We start from the raw sequence: 26,282 nt of genomic DNA on the forward strand, positions 1-26,282 counted from the left end.
CTATCGATTGTTATTATTCGATTTGTAATATTCGATTTTACCTAATACGCGAAAGCAGTTCCAATAAAAATTGCAATACGCGAAAGCAGTTTAATTCCCACAAGAAATTCCCAGCAATGCAACGGAAAATGCTGATGATTTATAAATAAACATAAATGACTTTGTGAAACTGTTCGAAAACGTCGGAAAACAAAGGAAATTCCTGGGAAAACCATCAATTTAAAGCGCTGTGCAAACAGGGTGCGTGTAACAGTGTGCGTGCGTGTGTGTATAAGCGCATACATACGCGAAACCAGTTTAATTCCAATAAGAATTTCCCAGCGATGCAGCCGAAGATGCTGGACACTGTGATTTTGTGAAACTATTCGAAATCTTCGAAAAACACATCAAATTCTTGGAAATTCAATCAATTTAAAACGCTGTGCAAACAGGGTGCGTGTAAATGTGTGCGTGCGTGTGTGTATAAGCGCATACATATGTCGAGCGAGTGTGTGTTGAGCACTTTTTTCTCTAATATACCACCTGCGCGCGCAGGAAAAATAGAAATTCTTTTTTTCTGATTAGAATATTTGAAAATATTTTTTTGATTTGTTTAATAAACTTTTATCTCTAAATAATATACGTAATGTTCTCCGAAATTGAAGAAGTCGCAGGAACGAAATTCTTAAGTTTTTCAGTCACTTGTACCAGGCATTCATAAAAAGGACCCAAAAACGTTGGCAGTGAATAAAAAGTGTAAATAATAACCAACCAAACTGCTGGACAACAGAAAAATCTAACAGAATAATCACAAAACAGCATTTAATGTTTATAAATTTTAAACAAAAGTTGGGCGCCATCTCGTCTGTTTACCAACACTGCTTAGCCCCCACTCTTTAGTGTCAAACTGACAGTCGAACGGTACGGCAACCTTGCCAGCTGGAAGACCTTCGTTTTCACCAACTAGAAAATTACAAATTTTCCAATTGGAGGAATTTAGTTAATTGAACGCACTTATTGGCTTTTCGTTTCGTCAGGTGTTTCCAATTGGCGTGGGCGTGATTCGCGCGTGTACTTGTGGGTGGCTGAGGTGCGAGCGAGAGGCAGCATTAGAATTGCTTGTTATTCTTTCTTTGTTGTTTTATCCGTGGAAAAAAGCTGACTGCGCGTGTATGTGTGTGTGAAAGTGTGTGTATGTGCTATACATGCACACGAAGAATTTGCATAAAAAAGTGAGCAAGCAAAAGCATTACATATATGTAATCAAAGCTAAACGACACTGAAAGTACTTGAGAATGTGTGGGAAAAGGGAAAGGCGGGGGGCGGGCAGCAAGAACTACTTGTTCCCAGCAGATATGCCAATTAGAAAAGGCTTTGTGCCCCAGTTGGGGGCCAATTGGACTGTGTAAAACTATCTGTGGAATTGCGAAATGGACAAAGTTGCACTCATACTCCTTGGAATGATTTATGTGCCAGAAATATTACCATAGCAGATGATGGTCGCGTACTATTTTCGATTTTTTGTTTCACGGACTGTTGTCTTTTGAGCGATTGCCTAATGTACACACACAAGTGTACACAAAACAGTGGCGCGCAAAAAAGTAGTGGTGATAAAATGAACTAGACAAAAAATTACATATTTTATACTATAAGATACTAAGAGTTCTACCTTTAACATTATGAAAATAAAAATAAAGTACTTTTTAGGCTTAACCCTTCATTAATCAATTACTTAAATAACAAGAAATTGTTTTTAAAAATGTATGAATCACGTTAGTAAATATTTTGTTGAACGTTAGACTTCCTTATTTGGACATTTTTTAATATGTGTAGAAAATTGATAAAAATAAATATGTTGTTGATTCACGAATTAAATATTGAGATCTATGAGTAAAAAGTCTTATTTTAAAATATTTTGTGTACAAAAATTTAAAAAAAAACTGCCATATATGTACGATTTATGTCAGATATTGATCTAAAGAATATTTCTAAACAGGATTTCTACACAAAAATTCTTTCTTTGAAACTTAAAAGCAAAATTTAAAACGAAAATCAAGGAAATTGAAAATGCCCGACCCTTCCATTATGACCGCTGCTGTGGTTGTATCTATGTGCATAAATTCCATCGATGCGGGGCGCAGGCGACCTTGAGAGTGAATCGAGTGTACCGCATACGCCATTCATGAGTGTCAATGACCTACGCTAACATTGGCCCACAGCGAAAGTTGCGAGTGCCACTCGGGCATTCCTCATTGGCAGATCTCAAACTCACACGTTCCATGCCCACTTGCAGACCAGGATCACCAGCCCCTCGCACACCACCGAAGGACACAGCCGAGTGATCCACCGCTGCTCCCCACACAGACACGCCAGGACATCGCACGGAGGACCGAGGAGCGGCAGGATTGGGATCAGGAACAGCACCAGGAACTGGGTTAGGATCTAGAACAGCGCGGGCGAAGGCTAACGGAGGACGGAACCGATTCCACCACCATGTTCACGGGCAAGCTGCAGATCAAGGTGTGCGAGGCGAGCGGCCTGCGGCCCACAGACTTCCAGAAGCGCCACAATCTCACCTTCGGCAAACTGGCCGACGAGCAGCTCATCGATCCCTATGTCTCCATAGATGTGGACGAGAGTCACTTCGGTGAGTGCACTACTTGTGGTACAACTTACTAACTTCTTTGGTGGAAAAGCGTTGCATACTTAAAAGGGTGTTTAAAAGGGTTTTAAGCTTAAAAGATCAAGAGTGTTAGTTTTTATTAATCCAAACAATTTCTAAACATTTCAATATAATATGCTACAATATACAAATTTAAATAAACTCTCTTTCATGAAAGCGGAAAGTTATAAGATTATTTTAAATTCTGTTTAATAGATCGTAATAATAATTCCTTTTCTTATATCTTTAGATCGAGCCACCACACGGCCAAAGACATTCGATCCTGTTTGGAACGAGCAGTTCGTCCACGACGTGTCCAACGTTAGCAACATCAACTTGACCGTCTTTCATGATGCCGCTCTGCCGCCCGATGACTTTGTGGCCAACTGCATCATCTCCTTCGAGGACCTCATGCAGAGCGAGACGGCTGTTCAGGATCTATGGGTAGGTTGCACAGTATACCTTTAATAAATCTTCTAAATTTCGCATTATAATAATAATTTTCTTAAATACTACAGGTTAACTTGGAGCCCCAGGGAAAGATTCACGTCATTATTGAGCTGAAGAATCGCACTGGTCTGTATAAATTTAAATGTTTAATGGATATATTATTTATTTGTATTTCTTATTTGTGGATACATTAGATAAAGCCAAAGCCGAGGCTGTTGTGGAGCACACCGTGGCCGTCAACAAGGAGTTCAAAGAGCGAGCTGGATTCAACCGCCGTCGCGGTGCCATGCGTCGTCGTGTCCATCAGGTAAGTTCTTCCCGTTCGACCCCAGGAAGTCAAGAAAGTTCTATATAAATTGTAAGAACCATCGCTTTGTGTTCCTCTTTAAAGTCATTCAAAATTCACTTCAATTCGTGTTAATATATTATAAGAAACTTTCTTGACTTCAGGAGGTTTCTGAACCCAATTACCCTGATATCTTCTAACACTTTCCCCTTTCTACCGCCCAGGTGAATGGCCACAAGTTCATGGCAACGTTTTTGCGTCAACCCACCTTCTGTTCGCATTGCCGCGAGTTTATCTGGTAAGTGGGCCCAGCACACATGATCGTACCACTCTCGTAACGAACTCACGGCGGGGCTGAAACAGGCCCGAACATCCCTAAGTTGTATACGCAGTGATCAATCTGAACATGCATTTAGTTTCGGGACTTGATTTACACACACCTCTCTCACTATCCGAACCACTTTTGATTTGATTCGATTCGCCTTGGGTTGACCTACTCGCCTTACCTCTATGTTCTTAATGTATCCATCGCTCTCTACCTCATCACATCCCCATCAGCTCGCTCTACTGGCTCTCATATCTCTGGCTATTTTTTGGGTGGCTCACCTGTTTTATGCGGTTTTAATTTCCTTGGTTCTTTACACATCCATTGGCATTAACCTGGTTTCTCTGATGGGCTATTATGGGCTTGGGCTGCTGCCGGGGGATCATCTTGGGCTCACCATCAGATCATGCTTGATTTTTCCTATTTGGGGCTACCATCATTCATCACAAGAAACACGAAACACACACTCGCACACCACAAATAAAACACCAAGACACAACACTAGCAAACCCATTCAGTTACCAAAAAATATAAATACATACAATAGCCATGGAATTTCTTGCCTTTTTGCAGGGGAATTGGTAAACAAGGCTATCAATGTCAAGGTATGTGTGTTGCTTCAGACTAAGCGGAATAAGAGCCATTAAAACCAGAGCAGCTCAGCTCTGGCGCTTCGGAGCTCCGGGAAAGGAGTCCCCGACAAGCTATATCCAATCCATATCACTTTGCATTTGCTTGTTACGTTCGTTGTACGTTGTTCGTTGTTCGTTATGCGTTGTTTGCTGTTGTCGTTGTTGATGTTGTTGCCATTGGGTTTCTTGGCTGCATTTTGAGATCAAGATCAAGAAAATACGTTTGATTTTTTGCCATACTCTAAAATATATACCACAGTCCAGTCTTCAGCATTGTCCAATGCATTGGTCACCTTGCTTGAGTCACGATTGCCTAGGAACAGACCCGGTATCCTGGCACAGGTCCTCTCCCAGCGCACCATTAATAGAACTGGATGAGTGTCCCGTCCTTGTTTCCATCACATTGCATTCAAAAATCACTTATGAAGGGGAGTGCAAGTCTGTACTACTAACTTGATCTAAATCCGATGGGAATTAAGTGAAATTCTTTAGAGGCTTAGTCTATTTTATAGCTTTATTGTATCAAAATAACTTCACTACATCCACATTTTAGTTTGTCCGTCTGTCCATCTATAGATACTTATTATACTTTTATATTGTCATGCATGCTTTAGGATCTTGGGATCTACTAGGATCTGGAGTTAAAATAAAATTAAAAGCAGGAACAACAATCGAGATACCCCACTCTTGATAATATGAAAACCTTAACAATCTTACTTAAGTTCAAAAAGTGGAGTTCTTAGAACTAGGTTCCTCATGGAAAGAAAAATCATCGTTAGACAAGATTAGACATGCATGCATTTTTGTCTTTTTCTTTTCAAATTGAAAGGAGCGGAAACACAAATTTCTAGATCCTAACTGGTTAGCATATTACTATAAGAACTACCATAGGATATCGTTTTCTTTACCTTTATTCATTGATGTCATGAAAAAACTGCTTATATGGCTACTCTCGTCATTTCTCTCTTTTCTAAGTAGTTTTGGTTGCAATATCTGGCACGAACCATCTAAATGTTGTGATTAAAACCGAAACACTAATTAGAGCACAGACACAGACCAAGCACAACTTAACTCCACTGACCAACATGTGAATAATCACACTGCACAACAAGAAACAGTCGACGGTTTATCAACTAATTATCCGTCTTGTCAATCGTGGCATTCGAAGATGATCTTTATAACAACTTAATTCGAATCCCTATTGAATGCCGCGATTGGGGACTTTGTGTCTAACCCTGAATGTTTCAACGAGCTTAATTCAAACGAAAGCCTGTATATACACATTCGTATGTCTAGAGTTTAAGACTAAAGGAGATCGCCCTGTGGGAAAAGTAAAGTAGGAGAAAGAACATTAGAAAGAAATTCCATGATATGATATTATGTTGTAGGCTCCCCCAAAAAGGCTGTGCTTTTTATATATTATGTGTCTTATTATTTTCTTTGAAGTTTAATAATGCTTGAATCAGGGCGATCTTCTTTATATAGTTTTCATAGAGTTTTTGATCATTTGCCCTGCACTCTGCCATCGAAGAACTCTCGAAGCGTCAAGTGCCAAGTCTGGATATTAATTATTTCGCCTTTGGTTTCTCTCCCAAAAAAAATACACTTCTAGTCTGCACGTTAGTTGTACATAAAAAATGTCACCTGTCCGTGGTGTCCAAGTGTCCGGGCATGCGAGATGAGGTAAGAGCTTCCAGAAAATCCCCGCCAGATCTTGAATACTAACCTCTCCACTTTGTCCCCCAGCAAACCAAAGTGGAGGTGGTGCCGGCGGGCCAGAGGTTCAATGTGAATGTGCCCCACCGGTTCGTGGTGCACAGCTACAAGCGCTTCACCTTCTGCGACCACTGCGGATCCCTGCTGTACGGCCTGATCAAGCAGGGCTTGCAGTGCGAGACCTGCGGGATGAACGTGCACAAGCGGTGCCAGAAGAACGTGGCCAACACGTGCGGCATCAACACCAAGCAGATGGCCGAGATCCTCAGTTCGCTCGGGATTTCGCCGGACAAGCAGCAGCCGCGTCGCTCCAAGTACTTGAACCAGCAGGGCGGCGAGGACAACTACGGGGCATCCCTGGGCGGCGATGGGGACGGTGCTCCGGGCCAGTCATTCCGCAGCGGAGCCCTGTCGGCGGACAGTTTGGCCAACTCGACGACGACGCTGACCAGTGGCTACAATAGCAGCAGCTGTATGAGCCTGGCGGTGGGCGGAGGAGCTGGAGGCGGTGGCTCCGGGGCCACGGGAGAGACCCGTCCCGGCAAGTGCTCCTTGCTGGACTTCAATTTCATCAAGGTGCTGGGCAAGGGCTCCTTCGGCAAGGTGATGCTGGCCGAGAAGAAGGGCACCGACGAGATCTATGCCATCAAGGTGCTCAAGAAGGACGCGATCATTCAGGACGACGACGTCGACTGCACCATGACCGAGAAGCGCATCCTGGCGCTGGCCGCCAACCATCCCTTCCTGACTGCGTTACATTCCTGTTTCCAGACCCCGGACCGCCTGTTCTTCGTGATGGAGTACGTGAACGGCGGCGATCTGATGTTCCAGATACAGAAGGCGCGTCGCTTCGAGGCCTCGCGTGCCGCCTTCTATGCGGCGGAGGTGACACTGGCGCTGCAGTTCCTCCACACCCACGGCGTCATCTACCGCGACCTGAAGCTGGACAACATCCTGCTCGACCAGGAGGGCCACTGCAAGCTGGCCGACTTCGGTATGTGCAAGGAGGGCATCATGAACGGCATGCTGACCACCACGTTCTGCGGCACCCCCGACTACATCGCCCCGGAGATCCTCAAGGAGCAGGAGTACGGCGCCTCCGTCGACTGGTGGGCGCTGGGCGTGCTCATGTACGAGATGATGGCCGGCCAGCCGCCGTTCGAGGCCGACAACGAGGACGAGCTCTTCGACTCCATCATGCACGACGACGTCCTCTACCCGGTCTGGCTGTCCCGCGAGGCCGTCTCCATACTAAAGGGTGAGATGGTCTATCCTAGCGTGCTATAGATACAAGTTTAGAAATCAATTTAATGATGACCCTTGGTAGTTCATTCAATTCTGTATCTCGGGCATAGTTTTTAGAGTATCTAAGGAAACCATTCGTAATTTCTTTTTGAATGTATCTTAAAATTCTATCCCATACACCCATCTAAATGCCAGAAATTGTTCAAAACGGAGATTTTATTACAAAGTTATGAACATATTAAGTGTGAAATCTCGGAAACAGCCTAGTTGTTGCATGCATACCTCCATCTCTCTCGCACTTTCTTTACTCGAGGCTGTCGATTATAGCTTTCTTTCTTGTTATAAGTTTATTTTATAAAAATCTTACAAATAAATCAATAATTAAACAATTTTTGTGGTGGATCCTTCCAGGTTTTCTCACCAAGAACCCGGAGCAGCGACTGGGTTGCACTGGCGATGAGAACGAGATACGCAAGCATCCATTTTTCAACAAGCTGGACTGGAAGGAGCTGGAGAAGCGCAACATAAAGCCACCATTCCGACCGAAAATGGTGAGCTGACTAATAATATTTTTGATTGAACACCCATTAAAGGCTATAATATTATAGAAAAATCCACGCGATGCCAACAACTTCGATGCTGAGTTCACCAAGGAGGATCCTGTACTCACCCCCATAGGAAACGACGTGGTGCGCTGCATCAACCAGGACGAGTTCGCCGGCTTCTCGTTTGTGAATCCCAAGTTCGGGCCCGAGCGCAAAGTCTACTAAGGGCCAGCGATCGCAGTTCATGTTCACCTACCAGTTTGATGGGTCGCTGGGCGACCTGGAGCCCCGCAGAGATGGAGGCACACCCCTGTCGAGGGAGCTGGTCAACCGGGTCGCCATCGAACCGAGCTGTCATGCGGCGTGTAGCGCATCCCCTAGCACAAGCAGTCTAATATTTTCATTTATAGTACCTATCTCCCCACCCCATTGTTGTCTGTTTCCCCGAACGTAGACGTGGTCCTAGTTTCGTTACCGGTCCTGTGTGTAGATCACCACTCATCCAGAGCATCCAAACTACCAGTGCCAATTGTCGAAACTGCTAAGCTTCAACGTGAATTCACAAGCGCACAAGGACGCGAATTCTTCAGATCCCCGAAAACCTTAACCGCTTTAAGCTCTCCACGCCTGTTGGAATCTATTTATGTTGTTTGCCAAGCCCCGAAAAACAAAAAACCAACAAAAAAAAGAAGAAAATGGAACCCCCACCCCATCTAGTCAATGCCCAGTGGCTGAGTGCATTTTGTTATTAGTTATTTATTGATTGTTTGACGTGCCGAATCTCAAGTTTCGCACTCACAGACCGACAGCATCCAAGCAGAGCTCTATTTACGGGAGGCGAGGCACTTGCTCCAAGCGAATCTCAAGGGAATTTCTAACACAATAGCCGCAATGTGCCGTCTGTACTACACACAAGAATGAAAAGCACACACACAATACATGAATACGAGACCACATAAATCTAGTTTCAATTTGTTTTATGTATTCGAAATCTTGCACAACTTCCTTCTCAAGTATTAAAGCGATATTATTTTAAAATTACCTTATTGTTATACATAAATATTTATAAAAGTGAAAGCAAAAAAACAAAAACGAAATGAAGCCAAAAAACCCCTAATACAAACGCATACAATTTACCAACAAAGAAAGAAAGTAAAGCTAACTAATCATAGAGATAACGCTAAAAAGCCACAAAGAGAATGTCTATAAAATTCATATTAATTTATGCTAAACAAATTATGAATACCAGAAACCAAACGTGTTTAGTCTGTAAGCAAAGACCTGTTTCTGTTTCGTTCTTCAGTCAGCCCCAGCAAGCGGAACTATGCTAAAATAAATCCTGAATGAATATATAATAATAGTAATGATAACGATAAAGCGAAGGAATAGCAAAGGATGGATAACAGGAGATTTATTAACTATAAGCAGCGTTGTTAACTAAAAATCGTAAGGCAAAGGCAGGCATAAACACACACTTGTATGTAATAATAAACGCCCAGTGTCTAATAATATTTGTGAAATAGCGAGCCCAGCTAGTTACCCATTTACAATTTAAATGTTAACCCAAAGTATTTTCAAGAACGCATTTTACCAAAACAAAAAAAGGAGGAAGCAAATAACAAGCAGGAGTAACAAAGTACGAGGCGTATAGGCAAAATGTTAAAAGCTATGAATAATTTTTTAAGCAATGCGCTCAAAGGCCTTTGCGAGGACAGAGGCGCGTATTCAATTAAAAAACCAAATGAAAAGGTATAAGAACAAGCTAAATAAAGTAAAAGAACTCCAGCCAACAAGAGAACTCATATGAACATAGTTATAGATCCCTGATCAGGATCGGGAATAGGTCGAGCAGGTGGCGAGCTTGCCACAGCACAGAAGAAAGGGTAAATATAATCGGAGCGGAACAGAAGAGGGATTGTAGAACAAATCGCGTGACCGTAACCTGAGAACAAACCTAAAAGTTATAGGACAAATGTGCAACCAAAAATGTTAGCTGTAAGCTCTCACCGAAAATACGCAAAGCTGAAGGCTCCCCGCGCCCCGCTGTTGTCTCCATCTACTACTTACTGAAACCCCGAACAAATCGTATAGTAAATATATATCATGGCTTGCCAAAACAGACAAAAAACCAAAAAATACAAGGGTTCTTGAACTAAACTCTGAATGTACTCACTCGATCAGCTTAGCTAACTTTTTCCGGAGCCGCGCAGCTCAAGCAAACCACAACACACACCCACTTACATATGTGCAACTTTTTCATGTACCTTTCGCATCTTAGATACTTAAATGGATTATTAACGGCAGCCCCCGAAAAAATTGTTAACTGATCTAAGGCAAAACTACACACAAACTACTAAGAGAATATACAACTGTAACGGTAAAGTCGAAAGTCAACAGTTGATATGTTGTAAAAAAGCTATTAAATAAAATGAACAAAAAATGAAAAAAAAAAAAAAGGAGAAAAGATTACCAAGGCAGGCAAGTGAGCGTAATTGAATGTTAAAGAAGCTACTAAATAAATGGTATGAGCAGAAGATGTGTGCAAAGATAACCAAAGAAAGCAAAATTGAAAACCAGAAAAATTGATTTATAACATTAAGTGAAAACTAATTAATAAATAAAGAGGTAACACCTATGGAAAATGTAACGGCCTTGTTTGAATTTGAAAATGGCGGCATTGCCAGCTGCCAAACGGGAATGTTAGCGGTTGAGGGGATGAAACGGGCATGGTGCTATAATACCGCCGACAAAAAATGTAAGCAGATAGAACATAAAAGTCTGCTACTTTGCTGTAGTGATATTCTCAGTTTTTGTTAAAAAATAGTATTTTTTATAAATTAATGTTATTATTATGCATTTTAGTTCATTAAACCCTTTAAATTTGAATTAACCGCTGTACCGGTCGTTAGCGGTTACCATTTACAGAAGAAGTTTACAGAAGTTATCGCTGGGTTATCGGCTGCTAACTAACAGCGCACATGTTGACTTCTGAAGAAGAAGCAGGGCCAAAACAAATAATTATTTGTTGAATTTAATTTATTAATTTAAAGGGGAAAACAAGTGCTAGCCAAGATGCCAAAGGTCAAAACGGAAAAGAAGAGCCGTATTCACACGGAGGTTCAAAAGCAGGGTAAGTAAATAAACCTCAAACTTGAAAAGTTCACCAGGTGTTTAGGTATTCCTTGCAACCTGCAACCTCACGATGTTCATCCTTTGCAGGTATCGTCTTCAACAAGGACTTTGGCCAGCACATCCTGAAGAACCCCCTGGTGATCACCACCATGCTGGAGAAGGCTGCACTCCGGGCCACCGATGTGGTGCTGGAAATCGGTCCCGGCACGGGAAACATGACCGTTCGCATGCTGGAGCGGGCGAAGAAGGTGATTGCCTGCGAGATAGACACCCGTTTGGCTGCCGAGCTGCAGAAGCGTGTGCAGGCAACTCCGCTGCAGCCCAAGCTCCAAGTGCTCATCGGTGATTTCCTGAAAGCGGAGCTGCCCTTCTTCGACCTGTGCATCGCCAACGTGCCCTACCAGATCAGTTCGCCCCTGATCTTTAAGCTGCTCCTGCACCGGCCACTATTCCGGTGCGCCGTTCTCATGTTCCAGCGCGAATTCGCCCAGCGCCTGGTGGCCAAGCCGGGCGAGAAGCTCTACTGCCGCCTGAGCATCAATACCCAGCTGCTGGCCCGCGTGGACATGCTTATGAAGGTGGGCAAGAACAATTTTCGGCCGCCGCCAAAGGTGGAGAGCAGTGTGGTCAGGCTGGAGCCTAAGAACCCTCCGCCGCCAGTCAACTTCACCGAGTGGGATGGCCTGACGAGAATTGCCTTCCTGCGCAAGAACAAAACGCTGGCGGCCACCTTTAAGGTGACCTCGGTGATGGAGATGCTGGAGAAGAACTACAAGGTGTATCGCTCGCTCAGGAATGAGGTAAGTTAGCTTTTTCTGTTTACGTAAATTTCGCGGCAAAAAAAAAAATGATTTGCCTTATCTCAGCCCATCGAAGAGAACTTCAACATGCAGGAAAAAGTGCTTGGCATCCTGGAGGCACAGGATATGGCCACCAAGCGTGCGAGAACCATGGACATCGACGACTTCATGAAGCTCCTGCTGGCTTTTAACTCAGCGGGCATTCACTTCAACTAGTTTTATTTACTCTCTAGATCATTAAACTTTGTACAATTTTACCAACATTAATATAAATGTTAAACCTAGAATGTGTGGTTGACTCTCAGTTTGTTTATAACCAAACAGGTTCTTTCGGTACAGTAAATATTCATTTACAGACTCAGCCAAGATCTAAATATAAAAGTTAAAGTTCATATCCGTATTAACATTTATTTTCTAGTTTTGAAAAATTTTTAAACTATTTTCTTGATAAAAACTTAAAGTATTAGCTTTAAATATTGTGTTTTTGGATCAATAATCTTTGACAATTCACACTATTAACTACTGTATATTGAATAAACCCAGCTGATCGGTGTTTAAGTCCAGAGAGCGGCTTTTCTGAAGTGCGCACTTGAAATCTAGCTGATTAACTTTGATTCAATCAGTCGGCCGCCGTTTGCGTTCCACTGCAGTTCGAGAACGTGTCAACAAGATGGCAATGCAAACCATTGGAACCATTTTACTGCTGATGCTATCCCTGAGCAGCAGCCTTGTGAATGGGCAAAACCCAGATCCAGCTGTCCAGCTTGGTAAGAGTAATTAGAAAGAACCATCGGAGTGACTTATTTCAATTCTTATACTCATTAGCCTGCACCAAATTCAAACAACTTGTTTTCGAGGAGCGCGTGGCCATCAGCTTTTTCTTGGAGGATGCCCCGATTACCTATTCCACAGTGGACAGTTGCCATGGATCAAGGCCCCTGATTGTGGATGGCACTCCGGCGGAGCCCAAGGAATTCCCCCATGCAGCTCGCCTGGGGCATCGGGATGCCAACAACGAAACCAAGTGGTTCTGCGGCGGAACCTTGATAAGCAATCGTCTAGTGCTCACAGCAGCTCACTGCTTTTTCTCTGAACAGTATGTGTGCAACTAAACATTCAAATTAGTTTTATAATAGTCAAGATATTCCTGCTAACTAATCGATTTTTATCTCATTCTAGTGGTGCGGTCAACGTTGTGCGCTTGGGCGAGCTGGAATTTGATAATGACCAGGATGATGCGCAGCCGGAGGACTTTGGCGTGCTGGCTCTCAAGCCACATCCGGATTTCAAGAATCCTGAACTCTACAATGATATTGCCGTTGTGAAACTGGATCGGGAGGTCAAGTTCAATCGGTACAAACACCCCGCCTGCCTGCCCTTCGACGACGGAGAGCAGCACGAGAGCTTCATCGCCATCGGCTGGGGTCAGAGGAAGTTCGCCCAGAAGCAGTCCAAGAAGCTGCTGAAGGTCCAGCTCCAGGGCTATGGCAACAAGTGTGTCACCAGTGTGGATCCCAATGATGAGCTGCCCCAGGGCTACGAGGCCAGGAGTCAGCTGTGCATCGGATCGAAGGATAACAAGGACACCTGCAACGGCGACTCGGGAGGTCCAGTGCTGACCTACCACAAGACTCTGCCCTGCATGTACCACATCATGGGCATCACCTCGTTCAGCATTGGCTGCTCCACGCCCGATATTCCCAGTGCCTACACCAGGGTGCATTACTTCCTCGACTGGATCAAGGGCGAGCTGGCCAATCAGACATAATGTTACCTTATACTAATTTAAATGCCTAAAGTTGGGTCTTAAACTGAGTTCTGATGAAGCCATAAATGCACTTAATAATTGTAAATCCACTGGTCTATACAAATTTGCATGCAGTGCGGTGTGTTTAGCGAACCGGTTGGGTATTAAAATTTAAATGAACTTTTCAGGTTTTCATTTCCACAGAATTTTTCACTTGCCTTAAAGTCGTGACAATGGATTAACTTTATTATTATGATTGAAATTGATTACTGGATGTTTCATTCAATTATTTTTGTAACCCTCAGCAAAGTGTTGATTTAATATGGCTTTTATGTGTATTGAATTTCAGTTTGCGTATGCAATTTCTTATCAACAAAAGCGCGGCTTTTCCCTGTATTTACTGGCTCTCCTGAGGAGATTGCAACCGGATTAGCTAAGAGAAGCTGGCTGATTATTAACGATAATCTTAGTTACTCGCTTGCCGCCAAAGCCGCAGCACGATGAGAAGTGCGTTCTCTGGCCAGTTTGTCCAGCTGGGAGCAGCTTTGCTGGTTCTACTGGTCCATTTTGTGACTTCACAAGATCCGGATATAGTAAAAAGTGAGTGCATCATGTATATTTTAAATATCCTTATTCATTTTTCTTTAACTACAGCCTGCACTTCCTACAAGAAGAGCGTTTGGGAGGAGACCTCGGAGTTCAGCTTCTTGATCGAGAATGCTCCGATTATCTACAAGACCTTGGACAAATGCACGAGCTATGCACCGCTCGTAATCGGCGGAGGACCCGCCTTGCCCAAGGAGTTCCCGCACGCAGCGCGCCTGGGACATCGGGAAGACAATGGCGAAGTTGAGTGGTTCTGTGGAGGAACGCTTATCAGCAACCTGCATGTGCTCACGGCAGCGCATTGCCTCTACTCGCCGCAGTACGTATATTCCTAATCACTAAGAGAGATCAGAAAAATAGCTTTGTTACTATAGAATAGCAAAAGAAGTTAGAACTTAATATATTATAATAATATTTTCATCATAAACTAAGTTTCGGATGTGAATATCATATATAAACTATAATATTATGAAACTCTTTTCAGGGGATCAGTAAACATCGTTCGCCTCGGGGACCTGGAATTCGACACAAACAACGACGACGCCGATCCGGAGGACTTCACCGTAAAGAACTTCACCATCCACCCGGGCTATAACCATCCCGCGATCTACAACGACATAGCTGTGGTGCGGCTGGGCAAACCCGTAACCTTCAATGAGTACAAGCATCCCGCGTGCCTTCCCTTCGTCGACGGACGATCGGTCGGCTCCTTCATCGCCATTGGTTGGGGTCAGTTGGAGATCGTTCCCAGGACCGAAAACAAACAGCTGCAGAAGGTGAAGCTCTACAACTACAAAACGCGGTGCAGCATGACGGCGGACAAGAATGAGGAGCTGCCCGAGGGATACAACGCCACCACCCAACTCTGCATCGGATCTAGCGAGCACAAGGACACCTGCAACGGCGACTCCGGTGGACCAGTGCTGATCTATCACAAGGATTACCCCTGCATGTACCACGTAATGGGCATCACATCCATCGGAGTGGCCTGCGACACACCGGATCTTCCGGCCATGTACACCAGGGTACACTTCTACCTGGACTGGATCAAACAGCAGCTCGCCGAGAACTAGTAAAGAAAATTATATCAAGAATACAAAAACATATTATTTAAAGACTTTGAAATTTCACAACCATTATTATTAGTATCAACTTTATAATAAATTGAATAGTTTTTATTAAACGCTTGTCAAAAACGAAATAGAAATAATGTTTGTTGGCTATATTTTCATAGGAAACCATTAATACAGATCTGGTATTATTTCATTATAGTTTAAATATCATTATAAGAGATCCAAATATAATGATTACCCGGTTAAATACACCACCAAGTTGCATTATCACCTTCATTTGCATGTCCACCGTTTTATAGTGGGCTAATCGTTTGAAGAGCGGGGATTTCTATTAGCTTTTACCCGCTGGGACCCGCCTCCACTGGGGGGTCCACAGCTGATCGATCGGGTCTAATTGGGAGATAAACCCGTTCGAATCCACAGTCGATCACCGATCACCCAAAGCTAAAGATGTGGTCGCCGCCTCCACTGCTCTCCCTACTGGTCATTCCGATGGCATGTGTCTTTGGCCAGTTTCCGGATGTTGACATAGTCAGGAGTAAGTAAAGGTTCTTCTTTACTTAATGCAGTGAAAAATAGTTATAGTTCTAAAGCTTGTATTTGATAATACAACCCTTCAGCTTGCACGAGGTACAAGAAGAGCGTTTTCGAGGAGACCATATACTTTGGATACCTGTTTCCAGGCGCCGAGGTTGAGAGCCAGATATTCGACAATTGCAGGAGTTACACCCCCTTGATAGTGGGCGGTCAGCCCGCCCAGCCGCGGGAATTCCCGCACATGGCGCGCTTGGGGCGTCGTCAAGATCAGGGTAGCCGGGTTGACTGGTTCTGTGGAGGCGCTCTGATCAGCGAGCGGTTCGTCTTAACCGCTGCCCACTGTTTGGAATCGGATCGGTAAGTAATTTAATTAGGGGGTACAAATATCTTGGGGTTTACCAGAAGGTGGTTTAAAGTTTCCCATTAATTGTAGGGTCAATCGATGAGTATCTTATAAATTAGGATATAACAGAAGGCAAATACTTAATTCTCTAATTCTCTAAAAATACTATACAAATACCGTCTCTTATTTTCAGCGGAGAAGTTAATATTGTGCGATTGGGCGAACTGGATTTCGATTCAACCGAAGAGGACGCTTCTCCCAAAGATTATGGTGTTGCTGGTTACCTAGCCCATCCGGGCTACGAAGATCCCGCGCTTTACAATGATATTGGATTATTAAAACTGAAGGAGGATGTGACATTTGATCTTTATAAGCATCCTGCCTGCCTGCCGTTTCAGGATGAACGTTTTTCCGACTCCTTTATAGCTGTGGGATGGGGAAGCACTGGGGTGGCGGACAAGCCATCGTCTAAGCTGCTAAAAGTGAAGCTGGACCGCTACGGAGATCAGGTATGTTATTATCATTTGAAAGAAAATCACTAGATAAAGTTTTAAATTTTCTTAGGTGTGCAAAAGACTGCTAACGCGCCAACGGGAGGAATTCCCGCAAGGATTCGATGCCAACAACCAGCTCTGTGTGGGTTCCGAGATGGCCAGGGACACTTGCTACGGCGATTCGGGAGGTCCTTTGTTGATGTATCATCAGGAATATCCTTGCATGTATCATGTGGTGGCAATTACTTCGGCTGGACTGTTCTGCGGGTCACCAGGTGTTCCTGGAATATATACCCGTGTCTATCCATATCTAAACTGGATAACCCATGTAATGGCAAAATTGTAAAAAGTAAACAAATGTTTTTTGTTTTAAATTGTTAAAAAAAAGTCTCAATTAACGTAATAAATGAATCAAGTTTAAAAAACTTTATTTTTTTAAAGAAAAATATTTTCAATTCTAACTAACGGTACGATGATTTTACAATATCGAATGTGAGAGCGCGTCATCCCTGGCACATCGATAGCCCAAACCTATCGGTGCGTTCATCGATAGTTGTTTACCTTTTTTCCTACAAAAAAAGAAACATTTTTAAAACAAAATAAAATCCGCATTTACGACTGTTGCATGCAACGGAGGTGTTTGAGCAGTGTGTGATACCGATTTTTACTTATTCTGTTTTTTTTCAAAACAAAAATATAACGTAATATATACGTTTAATACCTTTTATAAATATTTGTCTGTTGTTATTGGTTAAATAAACAATCAATTACGGGTAAAGTTACTCCAAGAAAAATGGCCTCCTCCGAGGCCAAGGGTAAAAACCCTTATTCGGAGCTGAGCAACGTTAAAAGGCCGAAATTATCGCCCTTAAATAAAAAGAAAAAACCTACGGATAACAATTTAGTAGAATCGGAAAGCGAAGAAGTTGTGATGAAAGAAGTCATTGACCCTGTAAGTCATCCGAGTCCAACCAGCCAAGTAAGTGGTAAAGCTATAACGGATCCTGCTAGCAAAGAAGAGAAGAGAGAAAGTGGAAATTTGGAAAACAACGGATACTCGTACAGCAGCGCTCACAAGGGACCCTTTGTGGTCTACATAGACAAAATTGGTGAAACCAATGGCGAAAACCGACCTAGAAGAGTTCCTATAAATCCTCTTGAACTAAATGCTGTCCTGCTAAAATTAAATATTAAAGATATAATTTCAGTAAATAAGATTGGTTATGGGCGCTGCAAGGCTGAGTGCAAGTCAGCAACGGCAGCTAATAGCATCCTGTCCTCAAATCTTAAAAGTAATGGTTACGAACCTAAAATTCTTAAGCATTTCATTTTTAAAATGGGTATTATTTTTAATATTCCGACAAAATTTTCCGACTCTGAACTTAAGGAGTACATTTCTTCTCCAGTACCTATTCAAGAAATAATTCGTGTGAAGACTAAGGACCGAGACAATAAAGATATTTTTATTAACACTCCTAGGGTTAAGATTCTTTTTAAAGGTACTCAAATTCCCAACGAGATTGTCTTCCTGTACACCAAAATTAATGTTAGTCCATATGTTCCTTTTAGTCAATGTTTTCGTTGTTTTAGATTTAATCACTTTGCTCAGCATTGTAAACAAACTGAACAAAAATGCAGTAAATGTTCTCTTTCGCATTCAAGAGAACAACAATGTAATCAACTCGTTTGTGCCAACTGCAAACAAAATCACCCAGCCACCTCTCTTGAGTGCCCTGCTCGTAAGAGAGCGTACGCTATCCAGAAATGTATGACTATTGAGAATTTATCACGAAATGAAACGAAGATTAGGTACCCCTCTCTCTTCCAAATTTTAGATGAAGTCGACACCAACGACTTAACCCACTTCCCCCAGCCAACATGGCAAAGAAAATCTGCCAATCCAGTGTTACAAAATAATACCAAAATAGCTACCCAACAAATATTTGCACAAAACCCTTTTAATAAGGTTGTTAAGAACTCTCTTAACAAGAAAAACGAAGATAAAAATTCACGCGACACTATGATCAGCTGGAAAGCTGCTCTTTATGAACATGAGTACACTCCAAACGAAAAGTTTTCTCTCATTCATTCTAATCCACCTAGTTCCTCACCCTCTAGTCAACCTTTTTTAGACAATCCAGCTCTTGAAGCTGCGGAGAATAGCTTAAATCAATTAGCTTCTGAAATATCCTCATTTCTAGTCAACGAAACAACCAATTTAGTACCTGAATCAAGAAACTTTTTAGAGAATTTAAGAAACAGAATAGCACTTACAAACTCAAAAATTGATTTGTTCAAAATTAATCAACTTGTTTAATTTTGAATAATAACTTTTTTATTTATTTATTTATCTATTTACTTATTTTTCTGATTTTTTTTTTTTTTTTTTTTTTTTTTTTCTGTTAAATTAATTGTTTTTTATTTATTCGTTTTTCTTTTCTCTTTCATTTGTCTATCTGTTTTCATTTGAAAATAAAACATAAAGTTATATTATTTAAATGACAATAAAAATCCTACAGTATAATATTCAGAGCTTAACTGCTAATAATAACAAACAATTACTAGAATTATTCTTAGTAAACAATAACATAGACATAGCAATTTTATCAGAGATATGGATTTCCAATAATTCCATGTGTAGCTTGGCAAATTATAATTTTGTATGTAAGCCGCGTAACGATGGTTATGGAGGCGTTGGAATTTACTTAAAAAAACACATACGCTTTAAACAAATCAACTGTGATATTAGCTTAGAAGTCATTGGTATCCGTACAATTAACCTAAGAAATAATATTAATATTTTCAGTGTCTATGCTGCTCCCAGCACAGACATTAATTCTTTTCAACAAGGCTGCGATGATCTATTTACTATTGCTGCTCAATCGAGTGGTCTAACTGTCATAGGTGGTGACTTCAATGCCAAATCCAGCATTTGGGGTAATAATACTCAAGATGTCAGAGGCGGTATTTTAGAAAATTCCCTCTTACACTCCGGTTTCTTTTGCCTTAACAACGGCTCTCCAACTTACTCCCATAACCCATCCTATACTTCAACACTCGATCTCACTTTCATTAATAGTAGCAATCTTTGTTCTAACTGGTCCTCAATAAATTCTAAAATATCAAATAGCAATCATTTCCCAATCTTAATTGAAATAGACCAAATTTCTGCTTCGACTAATATTATTAAATTTAACCATAATAAAATAATCAAAGACTTTTCCAAAATTCAAATTACAACGTTAGATAGCATTTCCAACTTATCCCAAACAATACACTGTAATAATTCAATTAAAATAAATACAAACAATAGATATGTTCCAAAAAAGTATTGGGACGAGGTATGTGAAAAATTGTTTAGATTAAGAAACGCGTGCAGACAAAAATATTTTAAATCCAAACTACAATCTGATGCTATTGCCTATATTAACAGTAATAAAAAACTTAACAACTATTATTATAAAATGAGAAAAGAAAACCTCAATAAGCTAGCAGAAGACATTTCTAACCCCTCTTCTCTGAAAGATATGTGGAACAAAATCAAAAATCTTAAACTTTTTAAACAAATTAAACCGTCAAACAGTGCAATATCTGACTCAGAACATAGAGATTTTCTCAATCAAATAGCCACAGCTCCCAACACTGCGATGTGTCCTGACGTATCTTTTTCTCCTGATCTGCTTTATAGATATACCAACTCTAATTTCTCAGCGCGTGAACTTCTTGACTTCCTTAACTCTCGTAACCCAGACTCGGCTAAGGGTCTTGACAACATTTCATACAGAATGCTTCTATCTCTACCCTTAAGTCAAATAGAAAAACTGGTATCCCTGCTAAACATTACTTTAGACAATGGGTTTATTCCAGATCAGTGGCGGAAAATAAGGGTTATACCTGTTCCCAAAAAAAATCTAGACTCTTCAATTATTACCAACAACAGACCTATCTGCCTTCTAAGTGTGACTTTTAAGTGCTTAGAAGGTTTGATTAAATTGCGGATGGAAGAGTACATTAATAAAAATAAAATTCTGCCACCAAGATCCTATGCGTTCAGAAAAAACCATTCTACTGCCCAATGCATCAACGATGTAATAAATAACATAGCCAACCTAAAAGCTCGTGGTTTCCACGTTACCGCAGCGGTTTTAGACTTAAGTAAAGCCTTTGATGCCGTCAATATCCCTATTCTGGGTAGCAAATTAGTTAGTTTGGGTTTCGACCACAATCATATTTATTTCATTATAAACTTCCTTAGTAAAAGAGTTCTCACTATGGGTACTGCAGAGATAACTGTAAACAAAGGAGTTAGTCAAGGTAGTTGTCTGAGTCCAATCCTCTTTAATTTATATACAGCTGAGCTTCACAGCTTAAGTAATGACCATGACAGTATTCTGTTCCAGTACGCTGACGACTTCTTTCTAGTCTGTTATGACAAAGTCTTTTCGATGGCTGAAGAGAAATTAGAACAAAAAGTAAATAGGTTTATGGAACTGTGCAATATTAATAATCTTACTTTTAATCCAGACAAATCAGCCACCATTCATTTTAATCTAAGAAAAAAACCTTTAAGTATCTTGTGCAATAATATTATTTTAAAAAATGTAAATAGTATAAATTATTTAGGTAGAGTCATAAGTTCAAACAACTCGTCTGTTCAGCATGTAAATAAAACGATCTCTAAATCGAATCAAACGAATATGTTTATTCAAATGCTCAGTGGTTGCCGCTTCGGAGTACATCCAAGCAAGTCACTACTCTTTTATAAAGCATTTATTAGAACTAGATATGAATACGCCTGCTCCTCTTTTTCAAACATATCAAAATCAGTACAAAACAATATAAATAAGCATGCTAATTTCCACCTTAGAAAGGCCTTAGGACTTATTAAATCGACTCCAATTAATATTATTTATAATCTTGCAGCTGAACTTCCTCCAGCTTATAGGATTAAATTCGCTACAGCGAAGGAGTTGGCCAAAACGTTCGCTCATGGACTACCATCTGCGTCGCTTCTGTCAAACTCCTTTGTAGCCAAAAATACTAGTTACAGTAGAATTTATGCTGAATTTAAAAATATCCTGGATAGTATTGCTCCTATTTGTCCTTACTCTCTGTCCACACGCAAGATTTCAGTTGACACAAATTTCTTTAAAGGTACTTGTACAAATAAAAAAATGGCAAACGAGACTATAATTCTCTCTTTATTTAAAGAAAAAATAAGAAGTTTAACCTCAAAAAATATGGAAATCATCTTCACGGATGGTTCTGTGTCGGAAAATTTTACAGGAGGTGCCTTTGTCCACTTAAATTCCAATTCGATAAAAAGTTTCTACACCGACAAAAAACTATCGTCGCTGACTGCTGAACTCACAGCCCTAGAAAAAGCCATTGACTTCGGTATTTCAAAAAAGTTCTCCAAAATAGCAATTTTAACTGACAGTCTTGGTGCCATCCAGACAATAAAGAACACGAACTCCAAAAACTGCATCTCTCAATGCATTCTGAAAAAAGTCATAAACAACCCAACCCTGCTATCCATAGAATTTCACCACATTCCAAGCCATTCCAATATTTGGGAAAACGATCTCGCAGATACAGCGGCTAAAAATGCTAAAATTAACGGCTCTTTCGCACCCGTCAGATGGACCCTTAAGGACGCAATCAATCATATGTTCGCGCAAATAAAACAAGACTGGGAGCGTGAATACAGTCTGTTCTCATTAGAGCGTAACAAGGGTTACTCTCTCCTCTCACCATATACCACTTCCAAGCCTTGGTTTAAAAACAAAGAACACCTATTCAACCGTATAGAAACGAAGACTCTAAACAGAATCTTAAGCGGACATGCTTTTGACAAATACACACTTTCCAAAATGAAAGTCTACGATAACGCCCTATGCGATTCGTGTAACGTTAATGAAGACATTTCGCATATTTTGTTAAATTGCTCAAAATATACACCAACAAGACAAAATTATCCAACACTACTTAAATATAACGATATCTATCGTTTACTTGGAAATGAACCAATTGAAAATTGGACATCGATTACCAGTTTCATTCGAGCTGCTAATATTAATATCTAATACAACACACTCCACACTGCTCATTTAACACACTATAACACCATCCACGCTTATACCAACTCACAAAATCTCAAAATTAAAATTTCTCACACATATTGATAACATTTTCATCGCTTATCGTTCATCGTCATCGCTCATCGTTCATTGTCATCATAACATCACCAGAAACTACTGCACGATATTTACATAGCTGTCCATTAAATTTTGTTTTTCTTGAAATTTAATTTCATACATTGGCAGTGGCGTTAACCCGTTCCAACGGGGCGGCCAAATAATTCTTCCCTCTTCACGGAAGGAAGTAACTTAATATTTAAAAAAAAAAAATAAAATCCGGATTCCGGACTCTGTTTGCAAATTGTCAATTACCAATGGCCAGAGGTCCGTGACTAAATGGCGCATAAAATGTAAGCGGATATCCTGCGCAGGATACCACGTCGCACTTTCCCAGTTCCTGGCCGCGGCGCACTTTGATTTGCCAATTGCAATTGTGCCGGATCATGGAGCAGGATCAGGACAAGGAGGAGGAGCAGGAGCAGCACATGGAGATGGAGCCCAAGCAGGAGGCGGACGTGGCGCAGTCTTATATAACGCGGGCCAAGATGAATCCGGCCAAGAAGGATAACGAGAAGCGGCGACGCAAGGATGCCATGCGAAGGGTAATTAGTGCGCTTGTGTGTGTGCGTGCGTGTGTTAATACCCTTGCAAAGAAGGTTCCCATCTAGACCACTTCCCCTGGGATCCATCTAGTGGCTTAAAGATATAACTGAAATATTCATAGATCCCTTTCAAAAAGATATATCACTATATATTTTATTAAATGTCGTTAAGCCAAAATCTATTGCAAGCGTACTTAAAGCTACCCCACCTTTATCTTCCCATGCTAATCATTGGAAACAACATTCCAGGTCTCGATGATATTGCGGAAGTGCGACTCGCTGCGCTCCACGGAGGACAGGCAGTTCCTGGACAAGCACCCGGACATGGTGAAGGCCACCAAGAAGCGCAAGGAGCGCGTGGAGATCTACAAGGAGCGGGTGGTGGAGCGCGAGGATGCGCCGCACGTGATCGAGGCGAAGGTGGAGCAGTTGGCCAACATCATATCGCAGGCCAAGCACCTGGTTTGCTATACGGGAGCGGGGATAAGCACGGCGGCTCTGATTCCGGACTACCGCGGCAGCCAGGGTATCTGGACGTTGCTGCAAAAGGGCCAGGAAATCGGGGAGCACGATCTGTCCAGCGCGAATCCAACCTACACGCACATGGCCCTGTACGAAATGCACCGGAGGAGACTGCTGCATCATGTGGTCTCCCAGAACTGCGATGGCCTGCACCTGCGATCCGGACTGCCGAGGCATTCGCTGTCCGAAATCCATGGAAACATGTATGTGGAGGTGTGCAAGAACTGCCGACCGAACAGCGTCTATTGGCGCCAATTCGACACCACGGAGATGACCGCCCGCTACTGCCACAAAACCCACCGCCTATGCCATCGCTGCTCGGAGCCCCTGTACGACACTATTGTGCACTTCGGAGAGCGAGGGAACGTTAAGTGGCCACTGAATTGGGCGGGAGCCACAGCGCATGCGGAGCGAGCGGATGTGATTCTCTGCCTGGGCTCCAGCCTCAAGGTCCTCAAAAAATACACCTGGCTGTGGCAGATGGACCGGCCTGCCCGCCAGCGAGCGAAGATCTGTGTGGTCAACCTGCAGTGGACGCCCAAGGACGGCATAGCCAGCATTAAGATCAATGGCAAATGCGATCGGGTGATGGCCCAACTGATGCACCTACTCCACATTCCAGTTCCCGTGTACACGAAAGAAAAGGATCCCATATTCGCACATGCTACGCTCCTAATGCCCGAGGAACTGCACACGCTCACCCAGCCCTTGCTAAAGAATGCCGACGAGGAGGAGGCTTTCACCACCACCACCGAGGAAACGCAGGACTCGACCATATCCAGCGAGAGCTGTAGCTATAACTACAGCGACCTGCCCATCGGAAAGGGTCCACGCATTCGCACACCCATAAAAAATGGGCGAAGAGTTAAGACAAACCTGGAGCTACGCCAAAAATTCAAGCTCATCAATGGCCAGGATGAGGAGATTAAGGTGGAACAGGTGGACACCAATGGAGAAGTTAAAACGGAGATTGACTCCAGCCCAAAGCTAAAGGAGTCGTTCATCAAAATAGAGACTGAAGTGAAACTGGAGGAAATAGAAAGCCAGGACACCATTTTAAAGCAGGAGCTGAATCTTCTAGAGCTGCTGCCCAAGCTCGAGCCCCTTTCCCTCAAAGAAGAGACGGAGGAGACCGCGAACAATGGTTTCCTGGAGCTGCCCAAACTAGTCGCCATACAAAAAACTCATGTGGAAAACGTGACAGCGCAACCAATGGAGGTGAGATTAGAACCACTTCAGCTGCCACCGCTGGTGCCCATCGGAGCGCCGTTGTCCACTCCCTTTGTCGAGCCCAAATTGGTGCTGCCACCTGCCTTTCAGTCGCTCAACATTCAGACAAAAGGCGATGCCAATGGCGATTGCGACTCCACCACAGAGAATGAGAACGAAGAGGAGGTGGAGGAGGAAAGCGAGCTGGCCCAGGTGGACTTGCTCAGGCAGAACAACGACGAGGAGCTGCTACGCCAACTGCCCTCGTGGTACGATGCCAAGTACGCCTACTCTGGACTGCACAGCATACTGATACCACCGCCGGCGGATCTCAATATCTGGAACTCCCAGGTGGTGCCGAACTTTGCGATGAACCGATCCGCGGCCAGTTGTGACTTCTGCTTCGATCGGTATGCCGAACTGGAGTGCCAGTTCTATCGTCGTTGGAACCTCAGCCAGCGCAAGCACAAGAAGCGGGCCAGGAGCGGGCGGTTCGTGGTCTGCGAGTGCTGTCCCACGTCCGACGACGACGATGACTACGACGAGAATATATCCCTGGCACACATTGCGGCGGCGGAGACGGCCAAGCGAAGGCAGCAGCTGAGCACGAGTTTCCCCCGGAAACTGGCGCGCACCCAGGCGGGATGGTATGGCAAGGGCTACAAGAAGGGACGGAAGCGACGGTAGATCGCCGGATACAGAAATCAATCCTTCTACGGCCGTGACCCCTTAACCCCAGAGAGAAGTGTGGTTCGATTAACAGAAACATTTTTAAATCACATATTTGGTTTGAGCAAATATGATATCGACCTGCTCTCACCGAGACACATGCTCGCTTCAATAGTATTTTAGCTATAGGATCATAAGTCATAGATGGTAGTGCCAGCTAGCATAGATTTAGGGTTCCTTTTATATATACGTGTTTTTAAAATGTCCTATTCGTGTGTTCTTGTCTCTTAATTAATTTACAGAAATTTTATTGTGTTATTTATGCGTCTTATTTGTCAAACTTTTGTCCTTGTATTCTATTCTATTCGTATGTTTGCAAAATTTTAATAAGTTTGACTTTTTAACAAATTAATTAGGGTTTTGTATTAAGCACGCTTAAAACCTAACTTCCGCCCTTATAAATATAAGTTAAATAAAGAAGAAAACATTATGGTATAATGAAGAACACCCGTACTTTATTAAACTATTAAGATGATGATATGGAAAAACTGTTGCAAAGAGGACATAT

At 42.4% G+C, this 26,282-nt stretch overlaps 6 protein-coding genes across 10 annotated transcripts; all 6 read left to right on the forward strand.

Annotated features, from left to right (window-relative positions):
- Positions 1–42: 42 nt before the first annotated feature.
- On the forward strand, positions 43–10,487 carry LOC108026281 (protein kinase C). Of its 4 annotated transcripts, none has more exons than XM_017097146.3 (11): positions 43–240; positions 2,273–2,626; positions 2,892–3,085; positions 3,160–3,217; positions 3,286–3,398; positions 3,602–3,675; positions 4,276–4,307; positions 5,947–6,017; positions 6,081–7,308; positions 7,707–7,846; positions 7,904–10,487. In XM_017097146.3, the coding sequence occupies exons 2-11, from the start codon at positions 2,473–2,475 to the stop codon at positions 8,063–8,065; spliced, it is 2,226 nt and encodes a 741-aa protein (XP_016952635.1). In that variant the 5' UTR covers positions 43–240; positions 2,273–2,472; the 3' UTR covers positions 8,066–10,487. The 4 variants fall into 4 exon arrangements, with proteins under 4 accessions (XP_016952635.1, XP_043947071.1, XP_016952636.1 ...); XM_044091136.2 differs by lacking the exon at positions 43–240 and adding an exon at positions 270–432; XM_017097147.3 differs by lacking the exon at positions 43–240 and adding an exon at positions 792–1,211.
- Positions 10,488–10,816: 329 nt separating this feature from the next.
- LOC108026370 (probable dimethyladenosine transferase) lies at positions 10,817–12,059 on the forward strand. Its single transcript, XM_017097290.2, has 3 exons — positions 10,817–10,970; positions 11,060–11,772; positions 11,839–12,059. The coding sequence occupies exons 1-3, from the start codon at positions 10,913–10,915 to the stop codon at positions 11,986–11,988; spliced, it is 921 nt and encodes a 306-aa protein (XP_016952779.1). The 5' UTR covers positions 10,817–10,912; the 3' UTR covers positions 11,989–12,059.
- A 321-nt stretch (positions 12,060–12,380) lies between these two features.
- On the forward strand, positions 12,381–13,625 carry LOC108026369 (venom protease). The gene is made up of 3 exons (XM_017097289.3): positions 12,381–12,539; positions 12,598–12,868; positions 12,952–13,625. The coding sequence occupies exons 1-3, from the start codon at positions 12,443–12,445 to the stop codon at positions 13,538–13,540; spliced, it is 957 nt and encodes a 318-aa protein (XP_016952778.1). The 5' UTR covers positions 12,381–12,442; the 3' UTR covers positions 13,541–13,625.
- Positions 13,626–13,751: 126 nt separating this feature from the next.
- LOC108026368 (serine protease snake) lies at positions 13,752–15,447 on the forward strand. The gene is made up of 3 exons (XM_017097288.3): positions 13,752–14,119; positions 14,174–14,444; positions 14,610–15,447. The coding sequence occupies exons 1-3, from the start codon at positions 14,020–14,022 to the stop codon at positions 15,196–15,198; spliced, it is 960 nt and encodes a 319-aa protein (XP_016952777.1). The 5' UTR covers positions 13,752–14,019; the 3' UTR covers positions 15,199–15,447.
- Positions 15,429–16,975, forward strand: LOC108026064 (serine protease snake). The gene is made up of 5 exons (XM_017096759.2): positions 15,429–15,488; positions 15,622–15,736; positions 15,819–16,092; positions 16,272–16,587; positions 16,643–16,975. The coding sequence occupies exons 1-5, from the start codon at positions 15,429–15,431 to the stop codon at positions 16,916–16,918; spliced, it is 1,041 nt and encodes a 346-aa protein (XP_016952248.2). The 3' UTR covers positions 16,919–16,975.
- A 195-nt stretch (positions 16,976–17,170) lies between these two features.
- On the forward strand, positions 17,171–26,219 carry LOC108026324 (NAD-dependent protein deacetylase Sirt7). Of its 2 annotated transcripts, none has more exons than XM_017097216.3 (3): positions 17,171–17,345; positions 22,899–23,314; positions 23,564–26,219. In XM_017097216.3, exons 2-3 carry the CDS (start codon positions 23,156–23,158, stop codon positions 25,730–25,732), a joined length of 2,328 nt encoding a protein of 775 aa, XP_016952705.1. In that variant the 5' UTR covers positions 17,171–17,345; positions 22,899–23,155; the 3' UTR covers positions 25,733–26,219. The 2 variants fall into 2 exon arrangements, with proteins under 2 accessions (XP_016952705.1, XP_050744356.1); XM_050888399.1 differs by having other exon boundaries at positions 17,201–17,219.
- The last annotated feature ends 63 nt before the right edge of the window (positions 26,220–26,282 follow it).

Source organism: Drosophila biarmipes, chromosome 3R (assembly GCF_025231255.1).
Source record: "Drosophila biarmipes strain raj3 chromosome 3R, RU_DBia_V1.1, whole genome shotgun sequence".
NCBI lineage: Eukaryota > Metazoa > Arthropoda > Insecta > Diptera > Drosophilidae > Drosophila > Drosophila biarmipes.